Source organism: Argopecten irradians, chromosome 5, assembly GCF_041381155.1.
Source record: "Argopecten irradians isolate NY chromosome 5, Ai_NY, whole genome shotgun sequence".
Classification (NCBI taxonomy): Eukaryota; Metazoa; Mollusca; class Bivalvia; order Pectinida; family Pectinidae; genus Argopecten; species Argopecten irradians.
In genome coordinates, this window is record NC_091138.1 from 14,826,991 (window position 1) to 14,847,331 (window position 20,341).

The following is a 20,341-nucleotide window of genomic DNA, read 5'->3' on the forward strand; positions in this document are numbered from 1 at the left end:
ATCACAAACGTGTCTCGTCACGTTTCCCTTTTCTTTTTCATATTCTAATTTTTTTTTACTAATATCGACATTTCTTCGTCAAAGATCCAATATTTACTCTGATCATCAATTATGTATTGATTAAAAGGAACATCGTACTATTGCCAGAATGTCTAGCTTTTACCCAATCTGTGTCCACTTGTAATGGTTTCCATATGGAAACTCAATATCTATTGAAGTAGGTTGCGTAATACCATAGAACAATACAAGTTTTAGGAACAATGTGTTTATTATATTGATTTTCCAATCTTGTCAGTACAAATTTTACACACTAGAATTGTTTTCCATTTTTAATTGATTGGCAGGGAAATTGCTGCCACGTTTAAATCACATAAGATAATGTGTCTGGCACAATAATTTAAAGTATTGATCAGACGTAAGGAAATTATTATACAACATTATATGAATTTTTTACTAAGAGTATTTAAAAAACTAAGAAAAATCTAAATACCACAGGGTACCTTTAAATGTTATTGTCCAATCATTAAATGAATGTGCTTGGATGTTATATATATAGTTTGTATATACCCTGACCATATATTTGTAATGAAAGTAATTTTGAAAAGTAAACTGTAACCAAAAAAAAAAATGATAACAAGGATCGGATCGTTAATATGTTTTATACTAAAAGTAATAAGACCTACCAGTATACATAGAGAAGGCTAGAGTCATTGTAGCTGTCTGATCTTGAGATTTATAAGAATATCATTTCAGCATTGGTGCCACTATTTTTTTTTTCGCTGTATGAAAAACAAATGTTTACAAACTGTGAAGCCGCTATTCATAATTTAGACTACCAGGTAAATCAAAAAACGTTTTAATGTACAGTTCCATTGGTTTTTTAAAGGATTCTTTTTCCAAATCAATACGCAAAGTCAGTCTTTCTATTGTGACGTCACGATAACGTCGGATTTTGTGCCATTCTCGAATTTTGTTTTTCATAGTGGTATGCTAAAAAGAATTGGAAAATCAGATAGCCAGATTTAGTATAAAAACCAATTTAATTATTATTACAATGTATGATTTCAACTCATGTGTGTTCCCTTTAAAGTTACAGAGGAACCGATGACATTAGTCATAGATTTCTTATTTCATTCGACACTTCATTTTATCACTAGCTAGTATGCGATTGTTATATTATTCATTGGATACAAAAGTAAGCTATTGTGTATAAATATACTGGCAGTTTAAAGGAGTTTAAGTACTGCTAGGCTTCTCCGTGTACAGGTATTTAAAAGAAACGTAATTACCTGCATAAATGAAATATGATGCGGTATTATGTATCTCAAAATAAAACGTTGCGGAAACCCGACCTGAATTATAATTCCGGGGTTTCATTTGTTTTCTATGTTAGCTCTTATCTGCCGTGCTTTTCTGTCCGTTTTAAAGTCTGTACTGACTTTAGGACCTGCACGATGTTGATTCTATAAATATGAAAATATTGTATGGATATACTGTTTTACTAAGACCAATCCACCAGTAGTACCATTATGTACACCTGTACGAGTGGCAATGTAAATACGCAGGAATACCACGCATATGTCCTCGGGTAACACGAGAACCCTGGAACCATGACAGTAGAGAAATCATTGTTAATGAAATATTTACATGTGAACGTTAAGGAAGTCAAGACTTGATTTACATAGTTACAGCAATGATGAGAGTGGAAACTAGCCAAGACTTGTTGGCTCTTATGCCTATCGCCAGATAGCTTTTCTTGCTATTATCACCTGCATGTGCTACTACGGTGAGAGGATGATTGTGATAGTAAAGAGTTGTGGTAAGTGGATAGTTTCCTGGTTTGCTGTACACTGTATTGAATGAAAGCATCTGTGTGTATTGTTAGTTTAACGTCAGTGTACTCAAATGGGTATTGTACACTTGATAACCTTATTACAGCTTAATCTCATTAACTGTGTCTCATGTAAAAATGATGACACTACAGATACATCTGTTTGTTTTATACATACTGTTATTTTCTCCAACATATATATTTGAAATTGATAACTTGGTCTAAAATGTGTAAAAAAAAAACGTAAAAAATAAATACTTTTAAGAAAATAGAAAAGCAATGTTTTTGAGCGACGCAATTTTTAACGAATCAAATGTACAAATTAGAGTAGATAGAATTTTTGTCGCAATCTTGACCACCTGCAGTATCTGTGTACAAGATTAGTTCCTAATTATTTGTATGTTCGTTTGTGTTTTATCACATAAAAGTCTCACACCATGCTAATATAAGCTTAAGAAACGCCATGGATTACTGACATGCAATACCATAGAAATGTCACGTGGGTCATTTTGGGGATCATACGGGTGTATTAGTGTAGGTAGTAAAACGATGATGCGATTTTAATGGTAAAAACTATAAGTTTCAATGTAAAACAATATACTTATTCTTGTAATGATAATTAGTATAATTACATCCGAATTAGATAATGCAATTACAATATATCGATGAATACTTTTTTCTTGTATGGACACTTTTTTATTGTTTGATTTCAATTTGGGCACACGTCATGTGATAAAACTGAAAGTTTAGACACATGCTATGAATTCTTCTACCAGGAAATAAAAGCACCGTCATTATATGATTAAAATACATAAAAAATGATTTATGCAATTTCTCAAAAAATGGAAGACAAGAAGATGAAAATTGATAAGCGAAAAATATTGTAATGTATTACGAATTTTGGTATCAACTTGGCGTAATGAAGTTATGTCATTTGCATTCAAATTAATAATTTCATTGACTATTGTCAATGAGGAATTATTTCTCCTTGTTGCTAGTATTTACATACCTTTTCAACATACCTTTGATAAAGTAGTAACAAGTCTTATATAAGGAGAAACTTGGAACATATGATGTGTTCTAGCTTGCGCAGTCAGCCATACACACAGCGGAACTGTTTTATTCATCTGAAAATGATCTGAGTTTTTACGGTTATACACACAATAACTGTATTGTCAACTAACGCATACATAAGTGTATCATTCAAAATACTCTATAAAAGTAAGCGTAGATCATTATTTGATACATTTTAACAAAACTGAAATTTAGAACATTAAATTCTAATATTTCGGATAACATACCATACAGTCAATTTGGAAAAAGTACAAGGACTATTGACAGTACATAGCTGTAAGCTGTACGTAGCTTTATTGCCGTGACAAACATTCTTAGTAGAGAGCTATTCATAGGTGGGAGGGACTTACATTATATGTCTATTTACAGGAAGGAATATTTACAAGGAGTCGTCGTTTTATTGATCCATACAATGTAGTATTCAAGTTTTGTCTTTATGTTGGAGTGTTATGTAAACATTGACGGAAGCAGTCCTTCTACTGAACATATTCATGCAACATGTTTTAATTTTAGAACATAATTGTATATGACTATGTTAATTCGATAGACCTACTGAAAGTAATGGCTGAATTGGAATCATGGTATAGCGTGTAAAAGGAAGATCATAATGGAAGCAGGTATGTTAATAGCCCGATATACTCTGACCCTGACACCAGACTTAGACATTATGACAGATAGACGTCTGGTTTAGGGCCAGAGCGCAGTAGTACTCGAAAACCTGGAATAAGCCGACACCGTTTGGTATCGGGCCAGGTCATCTCCGATTCAGACTGACCACCGAAAAGCACACTAACCTTAGTCTATACAACAAATGAATATTATATCTACTCAAATATAGCAATCCGTCGATATTAAAGATGATTTGCATACTACGAGAGAATGACGACGACGACGACGACGAGGGAAATTTAAAGTTGCCGAAAAGGAACTACTGTGTTGACACAATAGAACGTGCATGTTTGATGAAATGGATGGCTATGAGTAGATAAATTATTCATTTGTTGAAAAGACCAAGGTAAGTGGCGATTCTTGGTGGTAATATTTTGTAAGTAGTCTGAATCGGAGATGACCTGGCCCGATACCAAACGATGTCGGCTTTTTCCAGGTTTTCGAGTACTACTGCGCTCTCGCCCTAAACCAGACGTCTATCTGTCATAATGTCTAAGTCTGGTGTCAGGGCCAGAGTATCTCGGGCTAGTATGTTAAGGATTATTTAAACTTCAGGTAAACACACAAAATTTACAATTTCAAAAAGCATGTAAGCAAATACCAAAAAGTCAGGACATGTAGATAAATGACCGATTGAGTGAGTGGCTATTTGGTAACACAATGTGGGGTATGTGGATGAATTGTCGAGTGAGTGGTTCATTGATAATGCAAGGTATGTGGGTGAATGGCCAAGAAAGTGGGTTTTTTTTGGTAATGCGAAGCGGTTGTATGTGGGAGAATTGTCGTGTGGTTAATTAGTTATGCAAAGAGAGGGTATTGGCGTAGATGGTTGATTTAATGATAAATGTCATGTGAACCGTAGTTCTTTTTCTCTTATTTTGCCTAGGGAACCGGCGTTTAATGTCAGCGTTCAGCCTGTGTGTATGTCTGGTGATATTTACTGTAGTTGTCTTGTCCATGGATCCTCGTCTAGATATTATACCAAGTATTCAACCAAGAGGAGTGATGTTTGTTTACCGACCAGAACCACCCCTACAGGAAGGTGATTTGTATTTTTGTTATTCTCTAAATCAATCAGAGTTCACACTATCAGAACCCACCTACAGGAAGGAGACTTCTAGTTTGTTATACTCTAGATCTATCAGAGTTCACACTATCAGAACCCCCTACAGGAAGGTGACTTGTAGTTTTGTTATACTCTAGATCTATCAGAGTTCACACTATCAGAACACCTTACAGGAAGGTGACTTGTAGTTTGTTATACTCTAGATCTATCAGAGTTCACACTACCAGAACCCCCCTACAGGAAGGTGACTTGTAGTTTGTTATACTCTAGATCTATCACAGTTCACACTATCAGAACCCCCTACAGGAAGGTGACTTGTAGTTTGTTATACTCTAGATATATCAAAGTTCACACTACCAGAACCCCCCTTACAGGAAGGTGACCTGTAGTTTGTTATACTCTAGATCTATCAGAGTTCACACTATCAGAACCCCTTACAGGAAGGTGACTTGTAGTTTGTTATACTCTAGATCTATCACAGTTCACACTATCAGAACCCCCTACAGGAAGGTGACTTGTAGTTTGTTATACTCTAAATATATCAAAGTTCACACTACCAGAACCCCCCTTACAGGAAGGTGACCTGTAGTTTGTTATACTCTAGATCTATCAGAGTTCACACTATCAGAACCCCCCTACAGGAAGGTGACTTGTAGTTTTGTTATACTCTAGATGTATCACAGTTCACACTATCAGAACCACCCCTACAGGAAGGTGACTTGTAGATTTGTTATACTCTAGATCTATCAGAGTTCACACTATCAGAACCATCCCTACAGAAAGGTGACTTGTAGTTTGTTATACTCTAGATCTATCAGAGTTCACACTATCAGAACCCCTTACAGGAAGGTGACTTGTAGTTTGTTCTACTCTAGATCTATCACAGTTCACACTATCAGAACCATCCCTACATGAAGGTAACTTGTAGACACTTTCAGAACCCCCCTACAGGAAGGTGACTTGTAGACACTTTCAGAACCCCCCTACAGGAAGGTGACTTGTAGTTTGTTTTACTCTAGATCTATCACAGTTCACACTATCAGAACCATCCCTACAGGAAGGTAACTTGTAGACACTTCAGAACCACCCCTACAGGAAGGCGACTTGTAGTTTTGTTATACTCTAGATTTATCAGAGTTCACACTATCAGAACCATCCCTACAGGAAGGTGACTTGTAGTTTGTTATACTCTAGATTTATCAGAGTTCACACTACCAGAACCCCTCCTACAGGAAGGTGACTTGTAGTTTGTTTTACTCTAGATCTATCACAGTTCACACTATCAGAACCCCCTACAGGAAGGTGACTTGTAGTTTGTTATACTCTAGATATATCAAAGTTCACACTATCAGAACCCTACAGGAAGGTGACTTGTAGTTTGTTTAATCCCCCTTCACACTACAGAACCCCTACAGGAAGGTGACCTGTAGTTTGTTATACTCTAGATCTATCAGAGTTCACACTATCAGAACTCCTTACAGGAAGGTGACTTGTAGTTTGTTATACTCTAGATCTATCACAGTTCACACTATCAGAACCCCCTACAGGAAGGTGACTTGTAGTTTTTTATACTCTAAATATATCAAAGTTCACACTACCAGAACCCTCCTTACAGGAAGGTGACCTGTAGTTTGTTATACTCTAGATCTATCAGAGTTCACACTATCAGAACCCCCCTACAGGAAGGTGACTTGTAGTTTTGTTATACTCTAGATGTATCACAGTTCACACTATCAGAACCCCCTTACAGGAAGGCGACTTGTAGTTTGTTTTACTCTAGATCTATCAGAGTTCACACTATCAGAACCATCCCTACAGGAAGGTGACTTGTAGTTTTGTTATACTCTAGATCTATCACAGTTCACACTATCAGAACCACCCCTACAGGAAGGCGACTTGTAGTTTGTTTAGATTTATCAGAGTTCACACTATCAGAACCATCCCTACCGGAAGGTGACTTGTAGTTTTGTTATACTCTAGATCTATCAGAGTTCACACTACCAGAACCCCCCTACGGGAAGGTGACCTGTAGTTTGTTTTACTCTAGATCTATCACAGTTCACACTATCAGAACCCCCTACAGGAAGGTGACTTGTAGATTTGTTATACTCTAGATCTATCAGAGTTCACACTATCAGAACCATCCCTACAGAAAGGTGACTTGTAGTTTGTTATACTCTAGATCTATCAGAGTTCACACTATCAGAACCCCTTACAGGAAGGTGACTTGTAGTTTGTTCTACTCTAGATCTATCACAGTTCACACTATCAGAACCATCCCTACATGAAGGTAACTTGTAGACACTTTCAGAACCCCCCCTACAGGAAGGTGACTTGTAGACACTTTCAGAACCCCCCTACAGGAAGGTGACTTGTAGTTTGTTTTTACTCTAGATCTATCACAGTTCACACTATCAGAACCATCCCTACAGGAAGGTAACTTGTAGACACTTTCAGAACCCCCTACAGGAAGGTGACTTGTAGTTTGTTATACTCTAAATTTATCAGAGTTCACACTACCAGAACCCCTCCTACAGGAAGGTGACTTGTAGTTTGTTTTATTCTAGATCTATCACAGTTCACACTATCAGAACCCCCCTACAGGAAGGTGACTTGTAGTTTGTTATACTCTAGATATATCAAAGTTCACACTACCAGAACCCCCTTACAGGAAGGTGACCTGTAGTTTTGTTATACTCTAGATCTATCAGAGTTCACACTATCAGAACTCCTTACAGGAAGGTGACTTGTAGTTTGTTATACTCTAGATCTATCACAGTTCACACTATCAGAACCCCCTACAGGAAGGTGACTTGTAGTTTTTTATACTCTAAATATATCAAAGTTCACACTACCAGAACCCCCCTTACAGGAAGGTGACCTGTAGTTTGTTATACTCTAGATCTATCAGAGTTCACACTATCAGAACCCCCCTACAGGAAGGTGACTTGTAGTTTTGTTATACTCTAGATGTATCAGAGTTCACACTATCAGAACCACCCCTACAAAAAGGTGACTTGTAGTTTTGTTATACTCTAGATCTATCACAGTTCACACTATCAGAACCACCCCTACAGGAAGGCGACTTGTAGTTTGTTTAGATTTATCAGAGTTCACACTATCAGAACCATCCCTACCGGAAGGTGACTTGTAGTTTTGTTATACTCTAGATCTATCAGAGTTCACACTACCAGAACCCCCTACGGGAAGGTGACCTGTAGTTTGTTTTACTCTAGATCTATCACAGTTCACACTATCAGAACCCCCTACAGGAAGGTGACTTGTAGATTTGTTATACTCTAGATCTATCAGAGTTCACACTATCAGAACCATCCCTACAGAAAGGTGACTTGTAGTTTGTTATACTCTAGATCTATCAGAGTTCACACTATCAGAACCCCTTACAGGAAGGTGACTTGTAGTTTGTTCTACTCTAGATCTATCACAGTTCACACTATCAGAACCATCCCTACATGAAGGTAACTTGTAGACACTTTCAGAACCCCCCTACAGGAAGGTGACTTGTAGACACTTTCAGAACCCCCCTACAGGAAGGTGACTTGTAGTTTGTTTTACTCTAGATCTATCACAGTTCACACTATCAGAACCATCCCTACAGGAAGGTAACTTGTAGACACTTTCAGAACCCCCTACAGGAAGGTGACTTGTAGTTTGTTATACTCTAGATCTAAAGGAGTTCACACTACCAGAACCACCCATACAGGAAGGTGGAATTGTAGTTTGTTATACTCTAGATTTACCAGCGTTCACACTACCAGAACCCCCTTACAGGAAGTTGACTTGTAGTTTGTTATACTATAAATCTATCAGAGTTCACACTATCAGAACCCCCTACAGGAAGGTGACTTGTAGTTTTGTTATACTCTAGATCTATCAGAGTAAACACTACCAGAACCATCCCTACAGGAAGGCGACTTGTAGTTTGTTATACTCTAGATCTACCAGAGTTCACACTACCAGAACCACCCATACAGGAAGGTGAATTGTAGTTTGTTATACTCTAGATCTACCAGAGTTCACACTACCAGAACCACCCTTACAGGAAGGTGACTTGTAGTTTTGTTATACTCTAGATCTATCACAGTTCACACTATCAGAACCCCCTACAGGAAGGTGACTTGTAGTTTGTTTTACTCTAGATCTACCAGAGTTCACACTACCAGAAACCACCCATACAGGAAGGTGAATTGTAGTTTGTTATACTCTAGATCTACCAGAGTTCACACTACCAGAACCACCCTTACAGGAAGGTGACTTGTAGTTTTGTTATACTCTAGATCTATCAGAGTTCACACTATCAGAACCCCCTACAGGAAGGTGACTTGTAGTTTTGTTATACTCTAGATCTATCAGAGTTCACACTATCAGAACCCCCTACAGGAAGGTGACTTGTAGTTTGTTATACTCTAGATATATCAGAGTTCACACTATCAGAACCCCCCTACAGGAAGGTGACTTGTAGTTTTGTTATACTCTAGATCTATCAGAGTTCACACTATCAACCCCCCCCCCCCCCTTACGGGAAGGTGACTTGTAGTTTGTTATACTCTAGATCAATCAGAGTTCACACTATCAACACCCCCCCCCCCCCTTACATGAAGGTGACTTGTAGTTTGTTGTACTCAGATTTCAGATTTTATTAATACACTCTGGGCACACCTTTGTGTGCCACAAGAGGTCAATTTATACAAAACATACATGACTGACAGGGTAATTGATAGTACAGTGTGAACGTAATACACTCAAGCGTACATATCCGTGTATGAAATATTTTACATTGGAGAGTATAATGCATGGTCATCGTTAGTTATGTATGATTGTACTATGAACAACAACCATATCAATATATGTATTTTAATATTATAATTGTTTATGCTTAATTCTTCATATCATTGACCTTTAGCGTAGCCATAGCAGTATAATACAATTGGATAACCACTAAATATATTTCAATTTTACTTAAGTTCATACTTTTAGCTTTAATAGAACTTGAACGCTTAATACTGTGTACAGAGTATAAAAAGATTAAACATATACATGTAGTAGTTATACAATTGTATATTCGATGCTATATCGTATAACATATATAATCAGCTATATCACAGCATAATAAGAAGTAATAACATACAAGTAATATAAATGCAGGTGTATGTAACAAGTACACTGTACTTTTTGATCAATTTGAAATATATAACTGTTCTATTTGTTTAAGAAAATAACTCACTCTCGTTCATAGAGTTCGATTACAGATTTCAAACATGCCTCCCATTTTTAATAAACTTGGATTTGTATAATAGTATTGTGGAATATATTTATGTCTATTATTAGTTACACTTGCATTACTACATTGAAATAAGTAGTGATATTCATCTCCAATACCGTTATTACATAGTAAACAAATACGGTTATCACGTGGTATACCAGCCCATCTACCAGTTTCATTAGGAAATTTTAAATTCGAGGTTCTAAATTTACTAATAATAACACGTTCTTTGAAATCAAGCTTTACTAAATATGGTTCAAGTTTAAACTGCTTTTTAAAGGTTGAGTAGAATTGTCCGCGAGACGATGTTTCAAGAATAGAATACCAATTTTGAATATATTGATCACATAAACGTCGTTTTAGCAAGTTTTTAAACAAAGCTCTATTCATCGTACATGTATTTTGAAATGCCCATAAATTGTTTAAAACCTGTGTCATTAAGGAGTGACTTTATATGCCCAAGCCACTTAAATTCTGTAGTATCGTTTTCTTGCATTCTTAATGTAAGGCGATAAAATACACTGGAGAGTTTATCTCCCCCTGTAATTAATTTGTGCCAAAACATTAACATCCGTACCTTGATTTCAATTTCTAAAGGAAATTTACCAAATTCTCCATAAAACCATAAAATTAGGAGTACTGTTTCGAACACGAAGATTTTTTTTTACAGAATTGCAAATGAATTTTCTCAATAATGCTTACATTTTCAAATCCCCAGATTTCACAGGCATACAACAAAATAGGGGATACAAGTGAGTCAAATAATTTCAATTGTAAATCTATTGATAATGGGATGTTTCTAATTTTAGTATACAATGCATACAGTGCTTTCTTTGCCTGGTCAGCTAACTTTTTCTTTGTTTTAGCAAATGAGCCGTTGTAATTGAACAATATACCAAGATAGGGATAAGAATCTTCACGAGTTATCTGATCATTAAATAATTTGAAATTATATTGCCGTCTACTTTTGCGTTTTTGAAAAATTACTATTTTTGTCTTTTGCGTATTAACAGTTAGTTTCCACTCGTCACAATAACTTTGAAAGCAATCAAGTGCACATTGTAGACCTTCAGGTGATTCTGACATCAGCACAGTATCATCTGCATATAAAATGACAAATAATTTGACAAACATACTAAGATTATTTTCACATAAACTATCAATTTCTCTCAAATATGACAAATTGTTTTCGTGAAGATATTCTTCAAGATCATTAAGAAAAATAGAAAATAAAAACGGTGAGAGATTTTCGCCTTGTTTAACCCCAACATTACATATAAAAAAATCTGACATTTCATTTCCATTGCGTACACAGGATTTTGTATGTTCGTATAAATTATATATAACTTTTAAAATGTTTCCTTTAATAGATAAAGACTGCATTTTTTCCATAATCCAACGCGCCACACTGTATCAAAGGCTTTTTTAAAATCAATAAATGTACAATATAGTTTTTTGTTTGTAGAGAAATAGATAGAGATAAGAGTATGTAATATAAAGATATTTTCTGTTGTTGAGTACCCTTTTCTATATAAGATTGATTTCATCTGCTAATTTAGTGAGTCTATTGTTTATGATGGAAGTGAATAACTTGCCTAGGCACGAGACTAGAGTAATAGCTCTGTAATTATCAGGATTGTGTTTGTCACCTTTGTTTTTATATATAGGTTTAATTATGCCAATAGTCCAATCTGTTGGGACTAGACCTGTGTTAAGTATAATGTTAAAATTTTTCGAATATACTGGAAGAAATATGTGTAAAGTATGTTTCATATATTCATTAACAATAGCATCAATACCACTGGCTTTATTATTTTTTAATTTATTTACAGCTTCTTTAATCTCATCGCCGCTTATGTCTTCGTTCAGAATTGGATATGTATTATCGGTTACTTCGTCAATTAGGAACTCTTCATCTTCTTCAAACTCGTTATTGTTAAGTGTTTTAAAGTATTCAAAGAGTTCCTGTATAGTTAGATCAGCTTTGTTAACCTTTTCATTACCTGATAACTTATTTAAAATATTCCAAAGATATTTTGGATCATGTTTTGTAGAGTTTCTTATTTTCTGTTCCATACAGTTTAAGTACTTTTTGTAACTTTTATGTATTTCTTTTTTATATTGTCTACTTTCTTTCTTAAGTTTTTAAAACTGTTTTCATTTTTTATCCGAAAATATTCCTTTTTTGCTGCATGGAATTCTTTCCTTAATTTATCACACTGTGTATTGTACCATGGTTTACTGGTCTGTTTATTACCTTTAGCACGATAATGTTACTCTAGATCTATCAGAGTTCACATTACCAGAACCCCCCCCCCCTAAAGGAAGGTGACTTGTAGTTTTTGTTATACTCTAGATCTACCAGAGTTTCACACTACCAGAACCACCCATACAGGAAGGTTAATTGTAGTTTGTTATACTCTAATCTATCAGAGTTCACACTACCAGAACCATCCCTACAGGAAGGTGACTTGTAGTTTGTTATACTCTAGATCTATCAGAGTTCACACTATCAGAACCCCCTACAGGAAGGTGACTTGTAGTTTGTTATACTCTTATACTCACACTAGATATATCTGTAGTTTTTAACTCTAGTCTATCACACTACCAGAACCCCCCTACAGGAAGGTGACTTGTAGTTTGTTATACTCTAGATCTATCAGAGTTCACACTACCAGAACCCCCCTACAGGAAGGTGACTTGTAGTTTGTTATACTCTAGATCTATCAGAGTTCACACTACCAGAACCCCCTACAGGAAGGTGACTTGTAGTTTGTTATACTCTAGATCTATCAGAGTTCACACTACCAGAACCCCCCCTTACAGGAAGGTGACTTGTAGTTTTGTTATACTCTAGATCTATCAGAGTTCACACTACCCCCCCCCTTACAGGAAGGTGACTTGTAGTTTGTTATACTCTAGATCTATCAGAGTTCACACTATCAGAACCCCCTACAGGAAGGTGACTTGTAGTTTGTTATACTCTAGATCTATCAGAGTTCACACTACCAGAACCACCCCTACAGGAAGGTGACTTGTAGTTTTGTTATACTCTAGATCTATCAGAGTTCACACTACCAGAACCCCCCTACAGGAAGGTGACTTGTAGTTTGTTATACTCTAGATCTATCAGAGTTCACACTATCAGAACCCCCTACAGGAAGGTGACTTGTAGTTTGTTATACTCTAGATATATCAGAGTTCACACTATCAGAACCCCCCTACAGGAAGGTGACTTGTAGTTTTGTTATACTCTAGATCTATCAGAGTTCACACTATTAGAACCCCCTTACAGGAAGGTGACTTGTAGTTTGTTATACTCTAGATCTATCATAGTTCAAATATACAGGTAACGCCATGTCAATATTGCATGCGCTTGTTTTACTAAATGTAAATTTCAAATAATTTATGAGCGCCTTTGAAATGAATTCCTTATCTAATACAAAAAATTAGAGCCGACCACTGTGGTGCAATACCGCCCTGAGAATATAAAATAGTGACCGAGGGCGTAGTCGGGGCGGTAAACATCAGGTTGACCTCAAAAAAGGTCAATAAAAGCGATAATAATCTTGGTAAAAGTTGTATTGTATTAGGAAAATAGACACAGGTGATAAACGAAGTAGTTTTCACCCCTCACCTGTAGGTCTGCCCTTAGGTAATTGCCCTGTTTTACAGTTAGGTATACAATATGATATGATATCGAAACATAGTGATGGGAAGCATAAGTTGTTTAGATCACACGCGAGGTTTAATCGGAATATTTATCTAATATTGGCGTCACGACATCATTAATTGGTCGCCCGCACAAACATATGAACATTAATGTTTGCATCAAAAGAGATTCTGATTTTTACTGACAGTAAATAATTGATAGTTTCATGAAAGGTTGTTAACCGGATGTAACCGCGATTACATCAAGGAATATAACAAACAGTGGAACTATGTCACCTACATCAGCACATTTGGAATAAACAGAAAGTCATTCAAAGTAATCAAAGATACAATACAAAATCAGTTTGATTGATCTAGATTTGCTATGATGTGACAGTATTCCCTAAAAGATCTTTTTCCATGATAAAACTGCAAATATCAAATACCGAATTGTTGGTGGTATCTATTTGTGGCAATACAAATTAGAAAAAAAATGTATGAAAGACATCTTTCACGAAATAGAATTTGTTTTAAAATCGTCATTATTCGAAGATAAGACGGGAATCTGGTACATACATATTTCAGTACTGTGTAATTGAGTATTAAAAGTTCATAAAGTAACTGTTAGATTGTTATCTGCTTCTTAGTCTCGCGTAACACAATAGAACAGACACTAAACATGCACTATTTCTAAACGTTTTGTACGTATGTAAGAAATATAACATTTTCCGTTTTGGCATTGTTAAATTTAAGTCTTCCGAAGCAAAATCACTTTGGAAAGACGGGCGTTCCTATTCTGATTCGTGCTAACAAGATAATGATTTGTGTCTACTTTTTCTCGTGGTTTGGAGCTTCGATCTCCTTTCGTGTGCTGAAATATAGAGCAATAGTGGTCATGATATCTGACACAGATTTTGTTATTCCGTATTTGCATATTACAGAGTTATCTACCCTTGTGGGTAGGTATTGATTGTGACGTCATGTGTTTTCGAGCATAACGTCATACTTTTTGGAGAAAATGACGTGATTTGCGCTCACAAAATAATGACGTAACAATCGATACCAACCTATATTTCACTTTGTAAGAAAGATTTTTTTATTTTTTTTATTTGATAAAAACATGGTTTGATTATGCCAAGCATATATGAAGCAGATATTTTAGTTTTTTTCTCGGCCAAAATCTTTGAACATGTAGACGTGATAGACGCTTCTCCTTTTTATTGATCAACATTTACACTTTGTAAACATAGCAAAAATAGTCTGATATTACTTGATTGAGAGTCCTCTTACGTGCCGTTATCAGTAAGTTTCTGAGACGTAACATTGTGGGCGATAATCCCGAAATATCAAGGGAAAATATTACGAAAATCCGTACCGTTGTCTCCTAAAACATAAACCTACTAATCAGTCACATATACATATTATTGAAAAAAGGATATCCTTAATCTATTATGTCCATCATTATAAGATTAAAATAACTTTTAAAAGCATTCTTACAAGTTTATTCTGCAAACTCGTACTGATTTGTAAATTTTTTTACAGGTACTTTCAAGTGGTTATTTCTGATCTTTGCTTAACGCTTAGCATAAAGAGAGGACGATTGGTTCGCCTGTTGTTACTTAGTTAGTATAATGTGGCTTGTTGGTTGTCGGCGGCATACTTTAGTGATATAGCATTATGAAAAGGGACAAGAGTTCCACTATACAAGGCAAAACACGAATATACCACAGCCTCCTAAAACACGCACCTCGCACTTCACAAATACACAATCATGGAAGACCGTCCTTAAATGACCCTCGCTGACATCAATATAATTTACCATATCAAACTACTGCATAGCATTAATAGTTATTATCAATTTGTGATCGTTATGTCATCGTTTACGTTATATAGCGATATCGAAATATACATTTTTTTATTTGATTATAAGATAATATAAACCAAAGTGAAATGGGAATATATACGCTTATGTTTCGATTTCAACTTTATATCAATTAAAATGGATTCTTTCCGGTTCTTTTTATAATTTATGTTCGTATTTTGTCATTCAGTTTTTGTTTTTTGTTTTTGTTTTTTTGTTTTTTTTATTTTATACAACTATCCAGACTTGTACGTATTTCTGATGAAATAAAAAATCTACGTTAAACTGATAGGTACTGACCACATGGTATGCTCATTACAGTGTCACAATGATAGCGTTTGTGTTGTTTAAAATGAATTTAAAATTTCTGTATTGGTTTTGTCTCATTAAAAGGGACATTAAAATAATCTTTTTTGAAAAATAGAAGACGCAAAATTTAGTTGACCGATTTCGGAATTTTCTGATAACTAAAACTATCATACAACAGAAGATTGTTTTTGTTATGCCACAGAAAGAAGAATGAAAATATGTATTTATATTCTCATGTTTTATAGACAATCACACAGTTGCAAAACATCTGGAAAAAGAAGTAACCGTCCTGTGCTGGGTGCTGACCTGTCCTAAGAACTTGGAGTCAAAAGCAAGACACGTAATGAACACGTGGGCAAAACGTTGTAACAAGGTTCTCTATATCAGCTCTCACCAAAACCATACATTTCCTACAGTCGGTGTGAACGTATCTGAGGGACGCCAACACCTCACCACCAAGACAATGAGAGCCTTTAAATATATATACAAACATCATTTAAATGATGTCGACTGGTTTTTAAAAGCAGATGATGATACGTATGTAGTTGTTGAAAATTTAAGACATCTTCTGTCAAAGTACTCTCCAAAAGACCCAGTGTATCTTGGACAGCGTTTCCAGCGTCACGTAAAACAGGGGTATTATAGTGGTGGCGCTGGTTACGTCCTCAGTAAGGAGTCACTGCGCAGACTCGTCAGGGACGGACTAGACACTGGTAAATGTAACGAGAGTGGAGAGTGGGAAGACGTAGATGTGGGAGCCTGTATGGAAAAGATCGGGGTCAAATTAGGAAACAGCACCGACTCCAAAGGAAGGTCTAGATTCCATTGTTTTGCACCAGAAAAACACTTATTGGGAATATTTCCGAACGGACATAGAGGATGGGAGCCTGACGTTAGAAATGTAAGTAAACACTTTCTATTATCTTAAGAAAGTCCAGTTTGAACATGTATAAATCTTATATAACAACCTCTCATACAGGAATGACAACATGGCCAACAAAACAATAGTATTGAATGTATTGCTGTAAAACAGCTTATTTCCGCGTTTCTCGCTGGTGATTAGGAATTGCAAAAATAAATCGACACAAAAATGTTTCAAGCACAATAACACAATTAGAACCAAATCAGCGTCGTCGCTAGATTAAATTGACGTGAAAAAGTCGTTAGGCACCAAAACGCCAAATTAGGCCAACACGAAATTTGTTTAAATTGTGGAAAAAATGTAGGATTTGATTATAGTTTTTATTTGAATATGATATAAGGCAAAAACAAGAATGGTGAAACAATAAATACATCAAATAAAGAAAATTCTATTGATAATCATTTGTTTTTTTTTCTTTTTCAGGGCTCTGATACAATAAGTGAATATGCAATATCTTTTCATCATGTTCGTCCTGACAATATGTACGTGTACGATTTTTTTCTATATAATCTTAGACCTTTCGGAATAAAATTCAAGCACGTAATTGAATAGGAAAGTCAGAACAACTCATTAAGATATAATCGGATTTAACTTGTCACATGAAGGATTTGAAGTAAATGCTAAGAAGGTCGTGCAGTCACAATGCTTGACCTTCTACCAATAGCCTTCTGGACTGCAAGCTTGAAGTTCACACTGGTTGGCGTTTTTGCTCCATATCCAAAACATCTTCATAAACGACACTATCTGTTCCTAGAAACGCCATGCCATCATTTGGAGTACACAGCTGTAGACTCTAAGATAACAAATGTTCTTTCAAAACAGAAGAACTTTACGATATTCTTATTCCACTGGATGTATAGATATTTATTAATAATATATAGGCGTGCATTCTACAAAAAGAGGAGCTACTCAAGGATTGATCTACCCAGTATTACCAATGTGGGGTGTTCCTATATTGACACAGCTGTAAATGCAGACTACAGATAATATGTTTTATATGGATTTCTTATCTATACATGGTAAATATTTTACCCGAGCACTAACGGTAGTTTGTGTGATATGTACTTTGATAAATTAAGTCACTCATTTTGGTGATAGTAATGATATACAGTGCTTTATAGTGGGACCCGTCCATTCTACCCACCTCATTGGTCATTTTTCGCCTGAATTGAATGGAGAAAGACATAATTATGAAATACTGCAATTGTGCAATTATGTTCTAACTGTCAAGGTTTTGATACTCATTTTGAATGATATCAATAGTTTTGCCGAAACCTCTTCTTGAAGACAAAATTAAATTAAAAAAAAACGCGGTACGATAAATAAGTCGTGAACAAATTATGTAAATAACTTTACTTCACATGGATATCACGTCATAGTTGTTGATTTGACCACAATGGCAAAACGTAGTTTTGTTTTTGCCTCTTTTTCATGTGTGCATTTTCTGTTGAATTTTTTCTTTTATCATTCTTATTTTCAGTTCTAAATGAAAACATTTATATAATATTTACAACCCCCCCCCCCATCTCTAGCTCTGGGTCGTTAGTTCGAATCCCACCTGGGCAGTTGCCAGGTACTGACCGCTGGCCGGTGGTTTTTAGGTCACCTGAGACGAAGTCTCAAGTGACCTATTCTAATCGCCTTTTGTCCGTCGTCGTGCGTCGTGCGCCGTCCGTCGTATGTCCGTAAACAATTTACATTTTCGACTTCTTCTCCAAAACTGCTGAAGCAATTTCAATGAAATTTTGCACAAACCTTCTAAGGCATAAGGTCAATCAAAATTGTGAAATGTATGGTCCCCACCCCTCAGGGAGCTATGGGAGTGGCCAAAGGGGGTAAAATTGACTAAAATTTCAAAAATCTTCTTCTCCACTCACAGATATGATGGAATTAAATACTCTTCATAGATAGAAAGGTCCTAAGGTCCTTTACAAAAATTGTGAATTATATGACCCTGGGGTCTCAGGTTTCCCCCTGGGGAGGGGGTTAAGTTTACTATAGTTTATATAGGGAAAACACATTATTGAGTATTATTTGATCATTTGTAATAGGAAATGAGTCAAATATTGTCAGAATTATCAGTATGAAATGGCCATTGAATCCTATTAACCAATTTTCCATGACTGAACCCCAGGGGCCTTAGGGGCGGGGTCAAAAGGGGTCATATAGGCTATAACTTCAAAAATCTTCTTCTGAAATTCTGGAAACGGTAGAATCACACACTCTTCATAGATGGAAAGGTCTAAAAGTCCTTTACAAAAATTGTGAATAATATGACCCTGGGGTCTCATGTTTTCCTCTGGGGAGGGGGGTCAAGTTTACTTTAGTTTATATAGGAAAACACATTAATGAACATTATTTGCCTATTTTTCATAGGAAATGAGTCAAACTTGTTTAGAATTATTAGTCTGAAATAGCATTTTAACATCATATCCATATTGGTCATGGCAGACCCCCAGGGGCCAGAGGGGCGGAGCCAAAAGGGGTCAAAATGGTAATTTCAAAAATCTTATTTTTGAATAACAGATTTGATGGAACCAGATACTCTTGATAGATTGGAAGGTCTTAAGGCCCTTTACAAGAATTTGTGAATTTCATGGCCCTGGGATCTCAGATTTTCTCCTGGGGACGGGGTCAAATTTACTATAGTTTATATAGGAAAAACACATTTAGGAACATTATTTGCTTAGTTTTCATAGGAAATTAGTCGATCTGGGTTAGAATTATTAGCCTGAGATAGCATTTTAACATCTTATCCATATTGGTGTTTATATGCATGTCTTTGTTTCATTCTGTATCTGAACTCAGGTGACCGTTAAGGCCCATGGGCCTCTTGTTATCCAGGTACTCCGGCTTTCCTCCACCAACAAACTTGGCACGTCCTTACATGACCAGGGCTGTTTTAAAATAGAACGTTAAACTAATAAACCCACTAAATATTTTCGCAATGTACATTTTTTCGCACGATCCTAATACGACGAGTGTATAGCAAAATTTACCATTGATTAGTCCCAAAGACTGGTTCCCTTCCCTTTGTTCTCTTCTCTCCTCCAGGCTGCCCTCCGCTCACTAGGTGAAGTTTAATCAAGTGATGCCGTCATAATCACCGGATGGTGGGACTAACCGACGGTAAATTGTACCTTACCCACGTCGTTTTGGAATCTCTTAACACCCGCTACATTTATTTCGTGTATTATTGTATAAAACACTGATTTATGTGGGAAAATGTTTTATACAAGAAAAAAGTGGGTTACAGTGTTATAGAGAAAAATTTATAAATATGAGAAACAAAGCAGTATTCCGAAGTTCTTTCACAGCCTAGTGATAGCGGTATTTTCATATTTGTTCATGATTTCATGGTAGCTATGTGATACAGTGCGTTATGTAGTGAAGCACGAGCACTGGTGCTTTAATATTTATTTCAATAAATATATATTTGATATATTTCATATAATGTATGGCTTCATTATTTTATGATTAATTTTTATTTGTTTTCTTACAAAATCCGACTTTCTGATTGGTAGATTCTTTTTCTTCATATACTATGAAATAAAAAATCCGAGAATGACGCTAAAATACCAAACACAATAGAGACGTCGACGTTGCGTATTGATTTAGAAAAAAAAATCTATGGAAAAATCAATGGAATCGTACGTTTAAAGTATTTTACATTA

The 20,341-nt window shown here is 35.7% G+C and overlaps 1 protein-coding gene across 4 annotated transcripts; it reads left to right on the forward strand.

Annotated features, from left to right (window-relative positions):
- Positions 1–1,381: 1,381 nt before the first annotated feature.
- Positions 1,382–20,108, forward strand: LOC138322964 (glycoprotein-N-acetylgalactosamine 3-beta-galactosyltransferase 1-like). 4 transcript variants are annotated; one of them, XM_069267233.1, is made up of 5 exons: positions 1,382–1,819; positions 3,453–3,522; positions 4,461–4,616; positions 15,991–16,646; positions 17,091–20,107. In XM_069267233.1, the coding sequence occupies exons 2-5, from the start codon at positions 3,513–3,515 to the stop codon at positions 17,217–17,219; spliced, it is 951 nt and encodes a 316-aa protein (XP_069123334.1). In that variant the 5' UTR covers positions 1,382–1,819; positions 3,453–3,512; the 3' UTR covers positions 17,220–20,107. The 4 variants fall into 4 exon arrangements, with proteins under 4 accessions (XP_069123334.1, XP_069123333.1, XP_069123337.1 ...); XM_069267232.1 differs by lacking the exon at positions 3,453–3,522 and having other exon boundaries at positions 17,091–20,106; XM_069267235.1 differs by lacking the exons at positions 1,382–1,819; positions 3,453–3,522 and adding an exon at positions 3,667–4,129.
- The last annotated feature ends 233 nt before the right edge of the window (positions 20,109–20,341 follow it).

What these genes read in the sequence shown, in the direction of transcription:
- LOC138322964 (XM_069267232.1), top strand. Translation starts at nt 1,774, where the DNA reads ATGTGCTACTACGGTGAGAGGATGATTGTGATAGTAAAGAGTTGTG. An exon ending in TGTGATAGTAAAGAGTTGTG is followed by an intron (nt 1,820 to 4,460) that starts GTAAGTGGATAG and finishes TATTTTGCCTAG; the next exon opens with GGAACCGGCGTTTAATGTCA. An exon ending in AGAACCACCCCTACAGGAAG is followed by an intron (nt 4,617 to 15,990) that starts GTGATTTGTATT and finishes CATGTTTTATAG; the next exon opens with ACAATCACACAGTTGCAAAA.